General features: G+C 37.0%; 1 protein-coding gene across 1 annotated transcript in view; it reads left to right on the top strand.

Annotated features, from left to right (window-relative positions):
* Nucleotides 1-23,498, top strand: part of ATG10 (autophagy related 10) — a 308,654-nt gene that overhangs the window by 60,413 nt on the left and 224,743 nt on the right. Inside the window, exon 3 of the mRNA XM_004374453.2 lies at nt 7,857-7,964. Coding sequence (XP_004374510.1) covers nt 7,857-7,964 — 108 coding nt within the window. The remainder of the gene's footprint in view (nt 1-7,856; nt 7,965-23,498) is intronic.

The following is a 23,498-nucleotide window of genomic DNA, read 5'->3' as shown; positions in this document are numbered from 1 at the left end:
TGTAAACATGGTTTATGTAGAACTAAGTATTTTTAATAGAAGGCAGTATAATCCTCTGACACGCTGCTGCTGGAGAGAGAATTGATTCAAGTCAAAACCCTACAGATTCTCTTTTAATTTCCTACCACACTAAGAAGGCTGTTTTAAATAGGGCAGAAGGAGAGAACGTCCAATCAAGGATCAGTGGTCCCAATGTTTTTGTGTGGTTTAATTCCCAGCTAGTGAACACATGTGTTCAGTAAGGATTAACATGTTAGGTCACACAGATAAAAGCATCTGTTATGCAGATGGCAAAGCAGTAGGTACCAGCCTCTATTGGGCTGAACACATCCAGATTGAATTCTTTCCTAAAAGGACAGGCCCAGCTTCCTCAAGTGGAACTTGTTATCGTCTGAGGTGTCTCTCCAACCCCTCTCCTGTGAAAGTTCTGAGGTAGGGGTGGCCTGTTTAATTATTGGCTGTATCATGTTTAATAAACCCTAAAATACCACAGGACCAGAAGAAAAATGAAAGACATATAAAGGTATTTTTGGAAGATGAGCTATATCCTTGCTTCGGCTTTTGGATTTTGAGTTTCTTTTCTTTGGAGTTTTTGTCTCAGTGAGCCAGAGGTCAGCAGTTACCCATGAACTACTTTGGCTGGATTTGGTCACTTCTTATATTAACCCATCTTTTCTGTAATATTACCAGAGGTATCACAGTCAGCCATGGCCAGGATCCACACATGAATTTGGGAGGTGTAACAGTATCAGAAACTGAAATGAGAGTTGGTGGCATTGGGTGGGTATTGGGGGTAGGCAAGTGGAAGAATCATATTAACCTATTCAGAATTGTGTTCTAGTAGATCTTTACATCCACAACAGTTGACTTCCTACATCATCTAGCTTTTTTTTTTAAAGGACAGGTATCAGGTTAATGTCTGACTTACCCAATGTAAGCTTTGCTTTTAGGCAGCGTTTCTTCCTTATTTATTTATTTATTTATTTATTTATTTTTTACTCCAAGGTTAATCAGCTTTGGGCCAGGAATGGTAGTATTGTTTTGATCTTCTATAGAGGGAAAGAACAATCACTTAAATGTGTCCTCAGGGCTCCACTGATCTTGAAGGTCAAGTTCATTGTTTGATCAGTGATGGCAGTGACTAGAAACGTCAGCCTTTCTTAGTTCCTCTGATGGCATTGCTCAGCCCTTCCTGCGGCCAATCAGTCTGGGCAGTTAACTTGAATTTAAGTCCTATAGCCCTGCTTTATTCCAAAGTAGAGCTGAAGTCCTTAGATGAACACTCAGTTTTTTTAGATACCAGCATTTTTCTGGAGATCTTTAAAAGCTTATTAAAATTCAGCAGCAGAAACCCTGTAATTATTTGGGTAGCTGGATTCCAACAGGCATAACATAGCTCACTGGGTGGCATAGCCCTATGACAGCTTGTAAGAAAGCCGATCCAAATATGTTGTGTCAGGAAATCCTCAGATCTCCATCCAATATTCAGTCAGCACTATGCTAGAAAACTTAGTTGTCACTCTGGGGCCCGCAGGACCTTTTCTCCCTAGAAGTTTAACACTGCAGTAGTGTAATGGCTTGGAGTCATAGGTGCTGAAGGCAATCCACTTAAGCATTTGTTTAAAATTAATTTTTTTTTTTAATAGGCACAGAGTTTGTACATTAGAAAAGGAAGTCTGCTTGCTAACCCTCCCTCTCCTCACCTGTAGTGGATTGAATTGTGTCTCCCAAAAATATGTGTCAGCTTGGCTAGTCTGATTCCCAGTACTGTGTGATCGTCCATCATTTTGTGATCTGATGTGATTTTCCTATGTGTTGTAAATCCTACCTCTATGATGTTAATGAGGTGGGATTAGCGGCAGTTATGTTAATGAGGCAGGACTCAATCTACAAGATTAGATTGTGTTTTAAATCAGTCTCTTTTGAGGTATAAAAGAGAGAAGCAAGCAGAGAGACATGGGGTCCTTATACTACCAAGAAACAAGAGCCAGGAGATTATCTATGCTGAGAAGCTCCTCGATCTGGGAAGATTGATGATGACAAGGGCCTTTTTCCAGAGCTGACAGAGAGAGAAAGCCTTCCCCTGGAGCTGGTTGGTGCCCTGAATTCGGACTTCTAGCCTGCTAAACTGTGAGAGAATAAATTTCTGTTTGTTAAAGCCATCCATTTGTGGTATTTCTGTTATAGCAGCACTAGATAACTAAGACATCATCCAAACCCTCAGAGGTCACCACTGATAACGGTTAAAGAGATCGACTGCTAACTGAAGGGTTGGTGGTTTGAAACCACAGTGGCTCTGCTGGAGAAAAATGTGGCAGTCAGCTTCTGCAGAGATTTACAGCCTTAGAAACCCTATGGGGTCACTATGAGTTGAAATTGACTCATTCGCATTGGGTTTTCCAGATATATTCAGCCCTCACACAAACATATACATTTATATTTAAACAAATGGTAGCATAATATACATAAATACAGACTGTCACACACATTTTTTGTTACACAATGATATATCGTGGTTTCTATTTGATATTAATACTTACAGAATTTACTTATTTTTTTGTGGCTGTGTACAGCATTCTGTTATTTGGATTTAATATAATTTATTTAACCAATCCTTACTGATAGACATATAGATTGTTTCCAGTCTTAAACTATTAAAACAATACTTTAGTACTTATTGTTGCGTGCATTTTATTTCCCACATGTGTTTAAGATAAATTTCTGGAAGTAGAATTACTGGGTTGGAAGCACGTGCATTTTTAATTTCAATAGATATTGCTAACTTGCCCTCTAGAGAGGTTATACTAATTTAAACTCCCCCACCTCCAGCAATATATCAGAATGCCTGATTGTTTCAGCCACACTTTAGCCAATGCAGTATATTTCACACTACTTGATCTTTGCCAGTTTGATAGGTAAAAAATGGAATCTCATAGCTTTAATTTGCATTTTTCTTATGAGTAACATTGAACATCTTTTTATATGATTAAGATCCATTTGTATTTCCTTTTTTAGTTTGTTTATATCCTTTGTTCATTTTCCTTTGGGCTATTGGTGTTTTTCTTATTAATTTCTTGGAACTGTTTATTTTTTGAGGAGATTAAAACTATATATATAGAGAGAGTGAAAATCCTTTTATGTGATGTGAGCTATAAGTCTTTTTCACAATTTGATATTTATCTTTTGACTTTATGGTATTAAGAGTATTTTTTTTTTATTTGCAGTAGAATTTATCAATTTTTTATGCCCTCTGGATATTTATCATACTTAAAAACTGGTATGTGTGTGCAGGTGTGTTGTGTGTGTGTATGTATTCTCCAGTATTTTCATCTAGCACATTTATGGTATGATTTTTCTTATTTAAATCTTTATTCTTTATTTTGGTATAAGGTGAAGGGCATTCTTTTTAGATAACTTGAAGGAATTTTAGCTGTGAAGTATGAGGAAGTGTTCTCTTTTTTATTAGTGATGTCTGAATTATAGCACTTGGAGGTTTCCTATTAATGTCTCCTCTATAGTGACGGAGTGAAGCAATCTGCTTTGTGGTGGATGGGAAGAGAGGAGTCCTGATGGCTGAAGTGTAGTTGGACTTGGGGCAGTGACAATTGTAAGTTATCTTGCCAATATGATTAATGACTAGGTCAAGGCCGGGCAAGTTGCTAGGGCATAGGGTTTGAGGCAATAGTAAAGACCACTTAAAAGGCAGTCACGACACAGTCAAAGCTCTAAGATGACCATCAGTAGAAGGTGATTTTAGCATATGGAGAGCTCCAGGTGAATCACGTTGTTCATGAAGGTCTTGAGTTGTTTGTGACCTTTTCTCCTGAGGTAGCTGCAGATTACGAGGTTGACTGTTCTTCTCTGAGTTCAACAGGGGAAACCCCAGTGAGTTTCACATAGTGGTTCTCACCGTTGGCTGTTGCATTAGACTTTGCTGGAGAGATTCTATCTTAGTTGTTCTGAGATGAGACCCCAGCAACAGCATTTTGAAAACTTCCCAGGTGATTCTATGGTGCAGGTAGGGTTGAGAACTACTGTTTAGTGCAATCAGTTTGCAGTTCCTTTAAATCAAAGATTGAAGTGCAAGCTGCCTCAATGCTCCTAAAAAAAAAATATGCATGTGAATCCCTTGGGAATCCTGTTAAATAGAGATTTGTATTCAGTAGGTCTGGGATAGGGCTTGAGATTCTTCAGTTCTAACAAGCTCTCAGGTGCTGCTGGTTTCCTAGACCACACTTGAGTGGCTTGAATTTGTTACTCGAAGTGTAAAGCACTGACCTACACTAGTCCATGAGATATCACTAAGCATGTTTCAAGCATGATCCTGCTCTATGGCAGAATTTGCTTAGTGTAATAGAAAGAACACTGAGGTCAAGAGGCCTGTTTCCCACTTCCGGCTCTGGCGCTAATTAGCTATAAGGCAAGTCTCTTGACATAGAAGTGCGTCAGTCCTCTACCCTCTTATCTCTAAAATGAGAGGGTTTAATTGGATAAGCTGTAAGGTTTCGTTTGTTCTTATATCCTCTGCCACTTGTCCAGGATGTTTTCAGACTCAGTCTAGATCAGGTTTTTATGTGGAGTGGGCGTCTGGATTCTGTAGTTATGACCCTGACTTCTCCCTTAGGGGCCTTTCTCACCAGGGGCTGGGATTTAGACCCTGAGGTTATGATCTACTTGTTGAAATAAAAATAACAAATGGTAAAAAATTAAAGAAGAGTTAAAGGTTAAATTGGAGGCCACGGTAAGTACAAAAAGAATTCAGGGATGCCAAAGAGGAGTGTTGATTGAAGTAGTCAAGGAAAGATTCATTGCAAAGGGGAGATTTGAGTTAACCTTCATACTGGGCTAGAGCTGACTCAGGGTGGCATTTCTCATGTTTTTGTGTTTGCTTGTCTCTGAAAAAGCATCTTTCAACAGCAAACAACAAAATATTTTCTGCCTTATATTACAACAACGTAAGAGAAGACCTACTTCTGTGGAAGTAAATGTTTCAAGGGAAACCAAAATGTTATAAACTCTTTTTCTAGATTATATTTTTCAAGGCTAATTTTGAAAGAGATTGATACAGAAAAGAAAACCACCATGATCAGAAATAGGTTGAGTCAAAAATCTTTTGTATACTTCCCTGTAGATAATAATAAATATTAAGTATTATACATTACTTAAAATAGAAATAAAAATTTCTTCAAGTATAAGTAATATTGAAAATGATATATCTCTGTATCATAACTCATTAGAAAAGGGACCAGATCATTTATTTCAATTTTATGACATGGGTGCACAGGAATTTTTGACTCACCCTCTTTTTATGTCAAAGGTGGTGTATTTTGCATTGTAATGTGAGTTTTACTAAATTGTATGTTCTCTTAAGAAGACGTTGTATGACCTGAGCTCAGGTGTAGAAAACTGTGAAATAGAACAGTTACTCTCATTTGATATACTATTGCATTTAATACACATAGTTTAGCTCTAACAGTTCTTTGAATATCTTAACTTTTTTTTTCTTTTTTGCTAGATCATTTTGAAGTTCTGAATTGCCAGTCCTTTTTCATACAAAAACATAACATTATAGTTTTATTGTATTTGGTAAATCTTTTATATAATCAACTATTGATTATCTACCTTAATGAGAGTAATAATACAATGCAGTAGAGAATCTCCTATTTTAAACTACTGAAAACAATGGATGCCATTTTATTGCAAGCTCCTTTTGGTTTGCACGTGACAGAACACCCAACTCAAATTGGGTGAACTTGTTTGTTTCCTAGGGCTGCCATAACGAAATACCACAAAGAACAGGAATTTATTTTCTCACTGTTCTGGAGGGTAGAAGTATAAGTTCAGGGCTTTGGCAGGGCTATGCTCTCTCTCTTTTGGCTCTGGGGGAGGATCCTTGTCTCTTTCAGTTTCTGGTAGCCCTGAGTGTTCCTTGGCTTGTAGGTGGATCTTTACATTCTCTCTTCCGCCTGTGTGTGACTCCATGTCCGTCCCCCTATTTTATAAGACACCAGTCATATAGGATAAGGGTCCACCCTACTCAGGTAGAACTTAACTGATAATATCTTCAAATATAATATCTTCAAGAAAGACCCAAACAAGGTTACATTGACAAGTACAAGGGTTAGGATATCAATATACCTTATTGGGGGACATAATTCAATCCATAATAGTGATGCAAAGAAGAGACTTTTTGGGGTCATACAACTGAAAAATTTGAGGGCATACCTACTTCAGGTATGGTTGGTATAAACAGTATAATCAGGACCTGGTTTCTCTGTAGTATCTCATGGCCTTGCTTTCCTTTGCATTGGCTTCATTTTTAGGCTCCATTTAGCTACATGATGGCTGCCAACATTGCCAAGGTTTTATCTCTTTGGTTCAAATCCAGTGGAAAAGAGAGCAGCATTTCCCCCCACCCCCCACCCCACCATCCCTCACCCCAAATCAAAGTTCTAAATTGCATCTCATTGGCTCAGGTTGGATTATTTTTCCTTCTGAAGTCACTGAGGCCAGGAGGAGTAATGTCCTGATTGGGCAGATCAGAGTCCCGTGCCCTTCCCTGGAGCTGAGGAGGCCATGTCAACAATGACAGTGGAGAAGGAGATGATTCCTTAGAAGAAAATTGGCAAGTGTTCCAAAAGAAAGGGGAATGGATGCTTAGTGAAAAACAATAAGAGACAATGAAGGGACCACGATTAAATGAAACGTCATCCATTAATATATTTAAGACTAAGTACAAGAAACAGGAGAGAAATATAATTGGTGAAGGGCTTAGAAAGCATATCTTGAAAGGAATATTTAAAAACAGTAGTAATTTTCTTTGTCTATTTGAAGAACAGGTCTATGGGAAAGGGAATAGACTGCAGAGGGCAGAACTAGAACCAGTGAGTTGAGGTTAAAGGGAAACATTTCAATGTGATATGACAAAACTTTCTCAAAGTACAACACACCAAAATGGAAGCAGCTTTTGTGTAAGTGATAAAGCGCTGGTTCCTGGAAGTGCTCAGGCGAATGCTGCATAATTACCTTCTTAGGATGTTTTAATGGAGGTCTTGCCTTGAATGAGAAATTGAAATGGAAGGTCCCTTCCAGCTTCAAGATCTATTGCAAGTCTGTAAAATCTCTCTCTATGCGTGTGTGTATATATATATATGTCTTTCTCTCTCTCTCTCTCTCTATATATATACACATGTGAGTGTGTGTGTGTGCGCGCACGCACGTATATATATATGTATAGTTCTTAGGTACTGTTAAGTCGATTTTGACTCATAGTGACCCCATGTGACAGAGTAGAATTTCCCTATATGGTTTTGAAGGCCGTAATCTTTACAGCAACAGATTGCCAGGTCTTTCTCCTTTGGAGCTGCTGGGTGGGTACAAACTGCCAACATTTGGGTTAGCAGCCAAGCGCTTAACCATTGAGCCACGAGGGCTCTCTGTCTTTCTCTCTCCCTCTCTCTGAATATACATATATATGTGATAAAACTAATATTGATTATGTGACAAGATATTTTTATAAGTTTAAATGCTTTCAACAGCTGCAAAGCTCAAAGTTTGTCCTATTTGACCTAGGTGCTATGGATTTCTCAAAAAAAAAGGGAGGGAAGAGATTTAATTAACATTGTCTGTGAAAAGAGGAAACATTAACAAATGAAAAACATCAGAGAATAAAACTTCTACTTATTGAGTGCCTACTATGTGCAGGAGGTATTGGAATAGGAGCTATATATTATCTCATTTAATAAACTTAGTTTTTCATTGCTTGGTTTGGAATTTGTGAGAAGTTGTATTTTAAAACGATAAATTCTTAAATTAATTGACATTTTCTTTATGTATTCGTTGGTGATGCAACACAGGACTGTTCTGATGGCTACATGTGCAAAACGCATTTTCAAATTAAAAGTGGGACTGTGGTGTCACATCCAGGAACATCTGCTTATGTACAGACATGCCTTCCTACAGAGGTGAGTAGTTTAACATGCCATTTTCTCCATTTAGTCTTTGTAAAGTATAAATTAAAAAATTTAAATCTGTTAAAAATATATTAAAAAAAAACAAAAAAACAAACCTCTGTTACATCCAGGGCTTGCTGTGGGGAAAGAAGTGAACATCATTTGTAAGGTGGTATCTTCTATAATATTGAAAGCAGGAATTGTGGTAAAGTTAAGATCTGCTCTGAGTCTATGCAGATTGTAGTGAGCCTTCTCACTTTTGGTATTTCTTGGGTCAGAGGACTACAGCTGTCTTCCGTGGTCTATCAGTTTTTCTCTATGGGAATCCCCTCAGAATAAGACATATCTATCCATAGACTGCTTAGTACATGACTGGACACCTCTTTGCCTAGTCTGCCATTAGCCCTTTTCTCCTTTCCATTTTAAAATATGCTGCACCTGGGCTTTATTCCATAGGAGACTTTCACCTTAACTTACAAATATTGGTAAATGAAATTTTATTAAGGGCTAATAACTTAGTGGTTTTCCCATCCTGGAATATTTTCAGTTTTCTTTTTATCAAAATGAAAATAGCCTTATTGTTTTTCTGTTATAAAAATGATAAATATCTATTATAAAAATAAAAAATAGAGAAATGTATAAAAAGGGTAAAATCTCCCATACTTCTCGAACTAGAGGTAGCTGCTATTAATATTTTATTAAATATCCTTCCACACGTTTCTATTGTACACACATATGTATATTTGTTTTTTTGTAGAGAAAGTATATTATGGACATCTTTCCGTATCAATAAATGTAGAATTCCATAGTTATTTTTAATGGCTACATTGCATTCTACCTATGGATGCACCACAATTGTGTGAAGCCCAAACTGAAGTAAGATAAAACCAAAAAACCAGTGGCCATCAAGTTGATTCTGTCTTATAGTTACCCATGTGTTATAGAGTAGAACTGGACTCCATAGGGTTTTCATGGCTGTGACCTTTCAGAAGCAGATCAATAGGCCTTTCTTCTAAGGTGCCTCTGAGTGAATTTGAACCCTCGACCTTTCAGTTGGTAGCCAAGCACTTAAACCTTTTGTGCCTCCCAGGGAAACCTGAAGTAAGGTACTTGAATTTTCAGAGAGAATTTGTAGGGACATAATTGCTTCAGTGATTCTACCACTCATCTGTCAGTTTGTTGTACTGTGTTGGCTTGCGTATTGCTGTGATTCTGGAAACTATGCCACTGGTAATTCAAATACAAGCAGGGTCACCCATGGTAGACAAGTTTCAGCAGAGATTCCAGACTGAGACAGACTAGGAAGAAGGACCTGGTAATTTACTTCTAAAAAAATTGGCCAGTGAAAACCTTATCAATAGCAATGGAACATTTTCTGATATAGTGCCGGAAGGTGAGCCCCTCAGGTTGGAAGGTACTCAAAATGCAACAGGGGAAGAGCTGCCACCTCAAAGTAGAGTCGACCTTAATAACGGGGATGGAATCAAGCTTTCGGGACCTTCGTTTGCTGATGTAAGCACAACTCAAAATAAGAAGCAACTACAAACATGCATTAATAATCAGAACATGGAATGTACAAAGTATGAATCTAGGAAAACTGAAATTGTCAGAAATGAAATAGAATGCTTGAAGATAGATATCCTAGGCATTAGTAAGCTGAAATGGCCTGATATTGGCCATTTTGAATGGGAGAGTCATATGGTCTACTATGCCAGGAATGGCAAATTGAAGACGATTGGTGTCACTTTCATTGAGAAAAAGAACATTTCAAGATCTATCCTGAAGTACAGCACTGTTAGGGATAGGATTACATCCATATGCCTACAAGGAAGACCAGTTGATACGACTATTATTCAAATTTACATACTAACCGCTAATGCCAATAACATGACTATTATTCAAATTTACGTACTAACCGCTAATGCCAAAGATGAAGAAACGGAAGATTTTTACCAAGTTCTACAGTCTAAAATTGATCAAACATGCAATCAGGATGCATTGATAATTACTGGTGATTGAAATGCAAAAGTTGGAAACAAAGAAGAAGGACCAGTAGTTGAAAAATATGGCATTGGTGATAGAAATGACATAGGAGATCGCATGATAGAATTTCACAAGACAAATGACTTCTTCATTGCAAATACCTTTTTTCAGCAACATAAACAGTAACTATACGCATGGGCCTCACGAGATGGAAAACACAGGAATCAAATCGACTACATCTGTGGAAGAAGACAATGGAAAAGCTCAATATCATCAGTGAGAACAAGGCCAGGGGCCACCTGCGGAACAGACCATCAATTGTTCATATGGAAGTTGAAGTTGAAGAAAATTAAAACAAGTTGAGTATATACTACCTGAATTTAGAGACCATCTCAAGAATAAATTTGATGTATTGAACACTAATGACCGAAGACCAGAGGACCTGTAGAATGACACCAGAGACATCATACATGAAGAAAGCAAGAAGTCATGGAAAAGACAGGAAAGAAAGAAAGACCAAAATGGATGTCAGAAGAGACTTTGAAAGTTGTCCTTGAAAGTGGAGTAGCTAAAGCAAAAGGAAGAAATGATGAAGTAAAAGAGCTGAACAGAAGATTTCAAAGGGCAGCTCGAGAAGACAAGGTAAAGTATTATAATGAAATATGCAAAGACCTGGATATGGAAAAGCAAAAGGGAGGAACATGCTGGGCATTTCTCAAGCTGAAAGAACTGAAGAAAAAATTCAAGGCTCGAGTTGCAATAGGGAAGGATTCTGTGGACAAAATATTGAATGATGCAGGAAGCATCAAAAGAAGATGGAAGGAATACAAAGAGTCACTGTACCAAGAAGAATTGTTTGATGTTCAACTACTTTAGCAGGTAGCATATGATAAAGAACCAATGGTATTGAAGGAAGAAGTCCAATCTGCACTGAAGGCACTGGCGAAAAACAAGGCTCCAGGAATTGATGGAATGCCAGTTGAGATGTTTCAACAAATGGATGCAAGGCTGGAAGTGCTCACTCATCTATGCCAAGAAATTTGGAAGACAGCTACATGGAGAACTGACTGGAAGAGATCCATATTTGTACCCATTCCAAAGAAAGGTCATCCAACAGAATGCAGAAATTATCGAACAATGTCATTAATATCAGACCTAAGTAAAATTTTGCTGAAGATAATTCATAAATGGTCACTGCATTACATCAAGAGGCAACTGCCAGAAATCCACGCCAGATTCAGAAGAGGATGTGGAATGAAGGATATCACTGCTGATGCCAGATAGATCTTGGCTGAAAGCAGAGAATACCAGAAAGATGTTTACCTGTGTTGTATTGACTTTGCAAAGGCATTAGACTGTGTGGATCATAACAAATTATGGATAACATTGTGAAGAATGGGAACTCCAGAACACTTAATTGTGCTCATGAGGAACCTGTATGCAGAACAAGAGGCATTTGTTTGAACAGAAGAAGGAAATACTGCATGGTTTAAAATCAGGAAGGTGTGCGTCAGGGTTGTATCCTTTTATCATATTTATTCAATCTGTATGCTGAGCAAATACTCCAAGAAGCTGGATTATGTGAAAAAGAACGGAGCATCAGGATTGGAGGAAGACTCATAACGACCTGCAATATACAGATGACACATCCTTGCTTGCTGAAATGGAAGAGGACTTGAAGCAGTTACTAATGAACACTGCAGCCTTCAGTGTGGATTATACCTCAACATTAAGAAAACAAAAATCCTCACAACTGGACCAATAAGCAACATCATGATAAATGGAGAAAAGATTGAAGTTGTCAAGGATTTCATTTTACTTGGATCCACAATCAGCGCCCATGGAAGCAGCAGTCAGGAAATTAAAAGATGTATTGCATTAGGCAAATCTGCTGCAAAAGACCTCTTTAACGTGTTGAAAAGCAAAGATGTCACTTTGAAGACTAAGATGTGCCTGACCCAAGCCATGGTGTTTTCAGTCACCTCATATGCATGCGAAAGCTGGACAATGAATAAAGAAGACAGAAGAAGAATTGATGCCTTTAAATTATGGTGTTGGTGAAGAATGTTGAATATACCATGTACTGCCAGTAGAGTGAACGGTTCTGTCTTGGAAGAAATACTTTGGACATGTTATCAGACATTACCAGTCCCTGGAGAAGGACATCATACTTTGTAAGGTAGAGGGACAGTAAAAAAGAAGAAGACCTTTGATAAGATGGATTGTCACAGCAGCTGCAACAATGGGCTCAAACATAAGGATTGTGAGGATGGCACAGGATGGGCAGTTAGTCTCCTTGTTCTTAGCCTTTTTATTGTTTTTCATGAAACTTTTCAAAACATGGTACAATGCATTGTTTCTTACTGCAAAAGCAGTACCTACATTCCAAATATATAAAGCCAAAGGATTTTTTATCTCAGGAAAATTACCACTACAAGGCATTCTTCATTACTGCAAAAGCAGTACTTATAGGAAAAATAATTAAAACTAAAGGAATTGGAATCTCAGTAAAATTACCACTACTATGTATTCTTTATTATAACAAAAGCAGTACTAACAACTAAGAAGCAGGAACAGCTGCCCTGGAATATGGCAGAGCTGCTCACCGTGGTGCATTTCCACCTGCTACATGTGGAAGCAATGATTGGGCCCTAAGATTGAATGCAGGGTAAGAATAACTTATAGGAGTTCCAATCTCTTGAAGAGTACCAGGGCAATGCACTATTCCTTATTGGAAAGGCATTATTTACTGTTTAGAAGCTAGAAAAGAAGGGAGCCAGTAACACCTGGAAACAATGAATGGCATAAAAGAGAAAATGGCCACTATGACTGAATGAAGACTGGCAATAGCTTATTCTTGTAATAGGTACATTCTCATTAGAACATAGTAACTGGAAAACATAGTGTGGAGGCTTATCTCACAGAAATAAAGGCAAACCTGTCAAAAGTTTAGAAAATTCAGGTATCCGGGAGGCATCACCTAAGACAATGCTCAACCTACACAAAAATGAGCCTCCCACTCAGGATCACACATTTCAAAAGGCTCCAGCCTTGAGGCTAAGCACTTAAACTTGGGCTAGCCCCTTTCAACGAACTCCAGAGGCATAAGAATTGTGTGGGATACCATATATGTTCCATAGGTCTTGAAAGGGTTAAAGTGATAGAAAGCAAAGATATTATTTTGATGATGAGCCTGACTCAAGTCATAGTAATTTCAGTCGCCTCATAAGCATGTGAAAGCTCAACAGTGAGTAAGAAAGATGGAAGAAGAACTGATGTCTTTGAATTATGGTGTTGATGAAGAATACTGAATATACTATGGACTGCCAGAAGAATGGACAAATCTGTCTTGGAAGAAGTACAGCTAGAATGATCCTTAGAAGCGAGTATGGCAAAACTTCATCTCAGGTGCTTTGAACATGTTATCGGGAGAGATCTGTCCCTGGAGAAGGACATCATGCTTGATAAAGTAGAGGGTCAGTGAAAAATGGAAGACCCCAAAGAGATGAATTGACACAGTGGCTGCAGCAATGGGCTCAAGCATAACAACAATCATGAGGATGGCGAAGGACCAGACAGTGTTTCGTTCTGTTGTACGTAGGGTTGCTATGAGCAGGAACCAACTTGATGGCACCTAACAACAAGAAGAATTGCTTCAGCACAAAGGAAGAAATCACTAATTATTAGAATTCTGACCATCTTAATAAAATGGGAGAAGAGAGTCATTTGGCAACTAGGCATTAATCCCCTCTGCCTGTGTACGGTGCTGGCCTGGGAAGTAATGCTTTCCAATATAATTTGGTTTGCAAGTTATTCTTGAGAGTACTGTGCTTACTAAGAAGCAGGTGCCCCTGGGTAGGTGCTTGAATCTTGATTACTGCTTCATAGTTTGAATAACCAACATCAAATCTGGAGCCAAGCATGTTAGGAAGCTTTTCAGTTTATAACATAGTCACTTAAAAATGCACATAGAAATAATGTTTTAAAGACGAATTACCAGTTTTTGTCTTACAATTTGGCAAAGATTTAAAAATCACTTATAAGTGGTGCTGAGAGTATGAGGGAACTGACACTTTCTGGTTGAGGTTTTAACTTCACAAAGTTTTAAGATGTATACTTACTATGAGCACTCTATTCCAATTCAAAGAATTTATTCTCATAAAGTATAAATTTTTCAAACATTTTATTATGAAGAAAATTCAAGCATATGGACAAAAAAGAGTTTTACAGTAAACATCCATATACTTACCACCTGGATTCTACCATTAACGTTTTGCTGTGCTTGTTTTATTACGTATCTATCCCTCTATTCATCCATTGATACATCTGATTTTTTAATGCATTACTTTTATGTCAAAGCAAATTGCAGATAAATACTCATAAAATAATGAGAGATGTGCACAGAGATTTACCTGCAGGTGTATCCATCTCACCATTATTTGTAATAGGAAAAATGAAGATAACTGAAATGAACAACAGTGGTGGATTGATTAAAGAATGGCTCGTATCTACGAAGGATGCAGTCAGTAAAAATTGACTTGTAGGTAGCTACTTAATTACAAGTGTTAAATGTTCATGTTAGGTGAAGAAAGTAGGTTATATGGTATAAACAATAGAATCCAAGTTTGGTTAACAGCCTTTGAACTATCCTTTCACTCTTAGGATTTAAATCATTCTTTCTGTTTTTGTTTATCTCTTCAAAGAGTGAAGAAATCCTTAACTCTTTTCTCTCACCTCCTAGAAATCCTTGGGATTATTTTTGTTTGGTTCAGTGGTTTCACTTGGACTCCCTGTCCATCCTTGTAAGCTTCCTTTAATATCATGGCTCAAATGGTCATCTCACTCTGTCCCTTCATAAATAACAGAGGAAGATTTAAAGTTCAGGGAAAGACGGTCCAGTATCCCATCTCAGTGTATCGCCAAGCTTTTTTTATCCACCTACATAGCAGAAACAGTAATTAAAAGATTACTACTACATAGATATGTACATATTTACCTGAGTTATATATAGCTTAGAAGTAATTTACCCCCTTCTAATCAGATAAGATTTTCTTAGCTGCTTTTTTTTTTTTTTTCAGTATTGTTTATTCCTGTTCTTTCTCTTCAGGGATTTGCCTTAAAAGTACCTATCCTTTATTTATTTTTCTTAGTACTCTTAGACTTGTACTTATTGTTTAAAGCCAGACAACTCCTTTAGACTGTAAACTCCATGGAGGTAATGTAACTCAGTAAGTATTTGCTATTTGACTAAAACTTTAGATTTAGTTTCCCTGGAACTAGCCCACCCGAAGGATCAGATACCTCTGTATCTTGATATAAACAGGGTTCCCAAGTGAGTCACTCTAGAACTGACTGAATTCTGAAATAGTTTAGTTCCTACTAGGTAAGATGTCTTTTTCAGCAATTAACGTACATAGAAAAATTAACAATATTTACAAGAGAGACTTGCAGTGGGTTTTTAATAGTTTACGTTTGTGGAGTAGTCATAGGAGTGGAATCTGATAATAAGCCCTTGGTCTTCCAGTCAACTTCCAGTGTTTTATTTATAATTATCATTTGGTAACCCATTGTAAATTTATACTGCCTATTTTCTGGGAGGTTTTTATTCAGATTATAGCAAAGCACAATTGGAAGAAAGAATGTTAGACTTGGAATCAGAAGTTCTGTTTTCTAATTCTATGTTAGCCTCTTACTAGCAGTGTAACCTTGAATAAATCTCAGTGTTCTTGTCTAAAATACTGACCCTACTTTCTTGTTTATTTTAGGTTGGACTTAATAAGTATAAAGTACTGTTATTATTAATACTGACAATGTCACACATGCAATTGTCTTTTTTCATGGATATGCTATAATTATGCAGTGGTTCCATGGCAGAATTCTCACGTTTCACGCGGGAGACCCAGGTTCAGTTCCTGGCCAGTTTACCTCATGCGCAGCCACCACCCATCCATCAGTGGAGACTTTCAAGTTGTTATAATGCTGAATGGGTTTCAGCAGAGCTTCCAGACTAAGATAGACTAGGATGAAAGGCCTGAGGATCTACTTCTGAAAATCGGCCAGTGAAGCCTCAGTCTGCAGCTGATCATAGGGATGGCACAGGATGGCACAAAGTTTGCTTATAGTGTTCATGGGGTTGCCATGAGTAGAGGGCAACTCAACAGCAGCTAACAACAACATAATTATGCAAGTAAATGCAGGGTTGTAAATGGAGAAACAAGAAGAAACCAGAAGGGAGCAGAGACTCTGTAACACTTCCTATCGAATCGTGTTCTCTTCCTGCCTTCTAGAGGTTGGAAATAGCCTTCTGGTTGGAAGATAACAGTTATTTCAACCAATGCTACTACCATCTCAGTGATGTGGTACAGAGACAACTGAGAATGACTCTCACTAAAAAAAAAAGTACACTAATTAAGGCAATGTAAAACATTTCATTAGAACTGTATGTATAATGTCTCACTTTCCTAGATCAGTAATTGGGCAGGCAGAGTTGTAGCTTTCTCTTAAGTGTTTTTCCTTCATCATAGATTTGTGCATAATTTTTATTCACTTTGTGGTATGTTTATAGGTATGATGATTTGAAATTTATAGTTTTTTAATTTTTAAATATCTCAGAAAAAAAGTTTTCTCTTAACAGTACTCCTATTTATGACATTAGTAGAAAATATTATGACAATTTAGATACATATGTAGGTGGAATGTAATTAGATAGGGAAGAGCCATATACTGTTTGTCTCACAAATGAAATGAACTGCTGGCATTTTAAAAATACAGTGTTTAAGCAAATTTCATGAAGAGGATTGATTGTAGTCATGATAGACAGATGAGCTCAAGTGATTATAATCCTAATTTGTAAAATTATCAAATTCAGCCATAAGTGTATTTATAGGATAGACTCTGTCAGTCATGAAAAATTATTGGTAGTTTTGTGATGATTAACGAACTTCATGGCCTTTTAAGCAATTGTGTAAATCAACATTATTTTTCATTTTTAGCCATCACTTATCAGAAGTTACATCAATTATGTCTTAAAAAGTGATAAATTCATAGTAACTATGGCCCTCAGCATTTTGAAACAAAGGTTAGGTAAAGTACATTGTTTTGTGCTCCTAAAAATATAATGATTAAAGGGCTAAAATAACGTTTCTACATTTTCTCCTAAGTTAATAATCAGTTATCTTTGTAGGTAGTTGAATAACCATACCAAAATAATATAGATATATGAGTGAGTGATACCAAGTTTGAGAGAAGTGCTTCTGTAGAGTTCTAGAGTACCGCTATTTGGTTGTTGTTGTTAGGTGCCAGAGTCAATTTTTGACTCATAACGACCCCATATGACAGGCAATTTTTGACTCATAGCAACCCCAGATGACAGAGTAGAACTGCCTCGTAGGGTTTCCTAGGCTAGTCTTTACAGGAACAGATCTCCAGGTCTTTCTCCTTCACCTCTGGGTGGGCTCAAACTGCCAGCCTTTCGTGTAGCAGCCGATCACGTAACTACTGTGCCATGAGAACTCTGCTATTTGCTTAGCTCTGATCTATACTTTTATCAATGATTTTAACAGATTCTCTTTCAACAAATTTTTGTGCCAACATTAATATATTCATGTATTAACATTAAATTCTCACAAAATAATAATACTTATAATGACCATTTATTGATTACCTATTATGTGCCAGTTTACTGTAGTAGTTGTTTTATTCTCTTTTAATCCTCAGAAAAACCCTGTGAAAATAGATATTAATATGACTAATTTATGAATAAAGTTAATGAAGTTAAGTGATTTTTCCTAGTCATATAGCTAGTAGATTCCAAAGTTAGCCTTCCTGTGAAAGTCTTCTGATGTCAAATGTTCTTTCTTTGCTACTTTAGTGGGCATCAGAATCACCAGAAGGGCTTGTTAAACCACAAATTGCTAGGCCCCTCCCCTAGAGTCTTTGGTTCAGTAGGTCTGAAGTGAGGCCTGAAATTTGCATTTCTGACAAGTTCCCAGGTGATGCTGATGCTGCTGGTCTAAAACCAAACCCATTGCTTTTGACTCGATTCTGACTCATAGCACCCTTATAGGACAGAGTAGGACTGCCCCATAGGGTTTCCAAGGAGCAGCTGGTGGATTCGAACTGTTGATCTTTTTGTTAGCAGCTGTAGATCTTAACCACTGCATCACCAGGGCTCCTGCTGGTCCAGGTACCATACTTTAAGAACCATTGCACTACTCTATGAAGGAGCCCTGGTGGCACAGTGGTTAAGTGTTCGGCTGCTAACTGAAAGGTCAGCGGTTTGAACCCATCAGCAGCTCCGTGGGAGAAAGACATGGCTATCTGCTTCCATAAGGATTACAGCCTTGTAAGCCCTATCGGTCAGTTCTCCTGTGTCCTATAGGGTCACCATGAGTTGGAATCCGCTCGATGGTAGCTAGTTTTTTTTCCCAAGTACTACTGTATAATAAAATGCTTAACATATTTGAAATGCTACACTGCTGAAATGGTTAGGATATGATGTATGACAGAGTCAAGATTGCAATAATCCTGATGGGATGAAAGATGGCTTAGGTCAGGTTCACTAGAAGCAGAGCCAGAGATGGGGATTCCTGCTCCTGTGATTTATTAAGGATGTGCTCTTAGAAGAAAGGGAGGGAGGGAAGCAGGATAGAGCAAGGGATAAAAGCTAAGAATAAACATCATGTTACTAGAGACAAACTTCAGTCTGATTCCGTGGGAAGCTCTGGAGCACAGAATTAGTCTCACTTTGCGTCATTAGGGCTGGCCTTTTGTGTTCTGTGACAGACATTCACCTGTCAGCCAGTCATTGGCTAAATGACTGTAAGGTGGCTCCAGTTTTACTGAGAGTAATTCTGCAGAGAAGAGGGCAGCTATGAGTGATCAGCCAAGAATCACAGCAGCTGAGTGGGGATGAGTGCACCACCTTTAAGGGGCATCTGGGCAGGGCACCAATAGCATCCACTACCAAAGAGTAACCTGAAGCCAACAAAATGAAATCTATGGAGAAACAGATGCATAAGGTCTGCATTTTTATTTAAAGGGGAAGGCTTGGCTTCACAGCAATTTGTGTGAGGAAAAAACTGGTGATTTTAGTTGACCAGAAGCTCAAGATAAGCAAAAGGAATGACCTGGATGCTAGAAAAACTAACTGGAACTTAAACTACATTAATTAAAGCATAAGTGGATGTCAAAGTACGGTCTGGGAACCCCTGGGGATCCACAAGGTCAAAATTATTTTTATAATAATATTAAGGTGGTATTTGCATATTTTTATTCTCATTGTCTCCTGAGTTTTCAGATGCTACCTGACGTGTGATACTGCAACAGATTGAGTGTGAACGCAGATACGAGAATCCAGCTGTCTTCTGTTAAGCCAGACATTAAAAAGATTTGCAAACATGTAGAACAGTGCCGCTTGTCTCACTGTTTATTTTTGGTGGAAAATATACTTATTTTTTGTAGAAATATGATATTAGGTTAACTTGTATTTTAAAACTAATTAAATATTTTTTAAAATTTTGGCTTTGATATCTGGTACAGTAAATATCAATACATATAACTGTCTTAAACAAAAGCTCTTTGGGATCCTCAATGAATTTTATGAGTGTAAAAGGGTCCTGAGACCAAAAAGTTGGAGAACTACTGATATTGATCAAGGAAATATTACATTATTGCTTGTGAAAAACTTTTATAACTAGAATAAAAAATGAATATATAAATAATAGTTAAATGATAAATAAATCATAAATAGAGTTAATCCATACTAAGGAACGTGCCAAGGACAGTGAGTGGGCTTGAAAACATATCATTGTGAGGAATAGCTGGGGGGCTGTGGGACTGTTGAACTAAAACTGAAGACCTAGGAAGGTTGGTTGTCTTCAGATGTCTAGGAGGCTTTCCTGTGGAAGAGAGAGTAGACTTAAAATTTGATTGCCTCCAAGGGCAGAATTAGGTCCAGTGTCTAGAAATTATTCTAGACAAATCTCTCTAATGTTTAGAGTTGCCTACAATGAAGTTGCAAAATTAGGAGCTCCCTCCCCATCATGGAGATGTTCAGCCACAGAGTGGATAGCTATCTTTCTGGAACAGTGGTCACAGATTCAAATAGTTGGATGCTTAAAGCAGCTGGGCAGGTGACAAGATGAGTGAAGTGGGCTGGTTGGAAGTGGTGGGAGCTATGGAAAAGTAGAGAGAGCATGCCTCATCTAAAGGTGCAACAGACACTCAGCTCCAGGTGAATTTTCAAGCAAAGGCATAGATCTGGACTTTTTTTGTGTTGGCTTAGTTTAAAAAAACAAAAAATCCTGTGCAGGCTAAATAGGCTGTATCTGTGGGCTACAAATGGTCCTTGGACCACCGGCTTCTTATCCCTAGCCTTGATTATTATAGAAACTATTCCTGCACTGTGTAGAAGACTGAGCTAGAGGACCTCTAAATTCTCTTTGAAATTTAGAGACCAACGGTTCCTTATCTGAACATCACATTTCCTATTTAAAGATATTCGAAAGGCACACTTCTGCTAATGTTTGTTTCAAAAAATTTTTTGTACGTCATGGGAAACAACACACCTTCCTTTTCTAGCCTGAACCAATAGCTTTGACTGTAGGAAGAGAGCTGGACTCCTAATTTTTATGCCTGTGAGATTGTCAACAGTGATATGTAGATAGGCTTTCCACAGGATTTTTAAAACCTAATTAAAATATAATAGAGTGAAGTCTTTGTGAAAATCATAATTTATACCTTCTTTGAATTTATAAAATATAATTTTAAATGATAGTTAAAAGAATGAGATGATTCTCAGGAATCTACCAAATGTATTGAGGTGTATTTTAGTGCTGGTTTTGGGGAACAGGAGTTCTTTAAGGTTTATCATATCGGACAAAACATTTACTGAGAGTAGTTAGCATAGTTTGTCTTGTGACATTTCTGAATTTGTGAAATGACACATAGAACCATTTTTGAACAAGATCTTTACCAGCGACCAACAGAAATCCATTGCATTGATATGAATGTTTTCAACAGGAGCCAACATACCCAATGTTGGCCCTTGGGATATCTTATTATATGTGACACTTATGTTCATAAATGTGTGTTGGTGTTAACAATTCATTTCATCAGTTTATGATTTTTTTAAACTGAGGCTTTGCTTAGAGAAATTAAGATATGATCATTTAACAGTAGCAAAATACATCATTTAACAATTGGTCTGCTTTAATACATAATCTCGTGGAAAGTCTTTAATGAGGCCTTATTTATATAAATGAAATGATTGCTTGAGAATGAAGGTGGGAACACAGCTCTGTATTCTAATTATACAATTTATTGATGAAAACTAGTCATTTATTAACCTTTAAAATTTGTATGTATGTAGTATTGCAAAATAACTGCTAAACTTTAAAAATATTTTATAAGATTCTAAATTAACTTACTGGCTAAAAAAGATGAGAGTGATATTATAAAAACAAGGTATAAGTTTTCTATCAGATTTACCATTAAATCACTTTGAAAAGGAAATAGTGAGATGAATGTCCAACATGGATATTGAATGTTGATCATCAGCATAAAAATTATTGGTGAATGCTTAGAAGAGAGAAATGTCTGAAATTCTTTTGTGTAGAGCCAGTTTTCTAGCTGACATTGTGTTATATCTTTCTAATCTTTAACAGCTTCGTTTATGAAAATTTGAATTATTTTCAAGGAATAGAGATGACCCAGATACTGCCCTTACTAATACAATTTGGATACCTATGCCTGTTTAAGTTGGTCAATAGTTTTTATATCATTGAAGTTTGGATTCTTCTGTCTGAAGTTAGATTACTGAAGTTCCATTTCTTCCTTTTGAAGAGGCATCAGAGATGGGTACTGAGCATATTTTATTTATTCATTTACTATCCTCATTACTTTAGAGCCTCAGGTTGCACCTTCAGATTACGTTTTTAAAAACTATGAAAATGATAGAGTCATAAAAATAGCAATAATATGCCACTGGAAAAAATATTTTTTGTCCTAGGGCCTTGTAGTCCACTAGCTGGGATTTTCCTTAGACCATGGCAGGTAGAATATTACAGAGAGTGAAGCCCTCAACAAAAAACAACCTGTCATAAATTCCCTGAAGCATGAAGCTGAGAATCACCAACAGGAGATGATCTCAACTGCCAAAACAACATATTCAGAGAATGATGCTCTCTGAGGTAACCAGGGCTTCAGATATACTCTCATTTGCCCTAAGGATTTTATTAAGCGGCTTCTTGGATGAGTTCTATTTTGTATGTCCAAAATAGACTCATATGTCAGGATATTATGTTATTTTAGAATGGAACAAATGACAAGCCACAGTTCTCAGTAAGTGTTAACAATTTCTGTACAAAGCAACTGCTATTTTTAGATTGAAGTGTAGACATTTTTATGAATGTAAATGATGAGTAGTAAGCATGATTACTCCTAGTATTTGAAAATGTAATTATTAAAGTAACATTAAAATACCAGAAAGTCTGTTATGTTTAATATGTATAGATACAAATGAAAGCACGTGTAGTGGTAACTCACTATTTATTGATTGAAATGATGAATCTAATGCTGATAGATGCATGAATTTTTTTTTAGGAAATAACTATTAATGCAGCAAAACTCAACCCCACCTTTGTGTTTTTCTAAAGGTATCATGACAAAATTCAAAGACAAGATTAATTTTAATTCTATTTAATTTAAAGTGTAAATATATGCCATAGAGCGGTGGTGGTGTTTGAGAAGGGAAAGAATAGGATATTCTTATTAGTTCTGATTAGGATTTGCAATTCCAATAAAATGGAGAATTATTTTATTATTAAGCTAGATATAGTATGCATATACAAACTATATTTCTTTAACTAGTGTATGACAGAAGCATTTGTTTACTTATTCTTAGAACTCATCAAAAACTACATATAGAGATGTGACACTAAAATTGTTAGAACCATCTAGTGAAATCTGTGACTTGAGAATCTTAATGCAATTTAGTGTTCTATTATGAAGCCAGAAAGTCTTCTATAAAGGCAGGGACATTCTCCATCTCCTACTGAACCTTCTTTCTTCTCTAAGCCCTTGGTACTTGAGTTATATCATTTTGCAAAATTCAGAGAGTATATTAGGTTCAGTGAGAACCTGTAACCTAAATGGGTTCCACTTTTGAAATTCTCTGTTCTCTGCTCTTCTTGGCAGAGCAAAGAGAGAATCAATTTTTTTTTTTTTTGGAGGAAAATCAAGTTGAATAAATCCAGATGGGTAACCAATTCTCTTTCTACTTATCAAGCTAGTAGAAAAGTCTTTGTAAAAATCTTACCTTCCATAGCCATTGTATTTAACTCGGCAGCAAGTTACATCAGAAAGCTTCCTCTACGTATAGTTCCAATAATGAGGACTTTTTAAAAAAAAATAAAAAATAAGGTCCTTTCTAGCAATCGATGTGGACCTGAGAGAATACTGAGCTGGTATTTTTGTGTGAAAACCTGACAAGCTTTCAGTGTGGAATTATTTGTGTCCAGTCCTAAAAGTCTAACTTAGGAACCAGTTGTTTCTGAGGAAGGA

Source organism: Trichechus manatus, unplaced genomic scaffold (genome assembly GCF_000243295.1).
Source record: "Trichechus manatus latirostris isolate Lorelei unplaced genomic scaffold, TriManLat1.0 scaffold00029, whole genome shotgun sequence".
NCBI classification, from domain to species: domain Eukaryota; kingdom Metazoa; phylum Chordata; class Mammalia; order Sirenia; family Trichechidae; genus Trichechus; species Trichechus manatus.
Note: the sequence above shows the minus strand (reverse complement) of the source record. Positions and strands in the feature narration are given on the sequence as shown.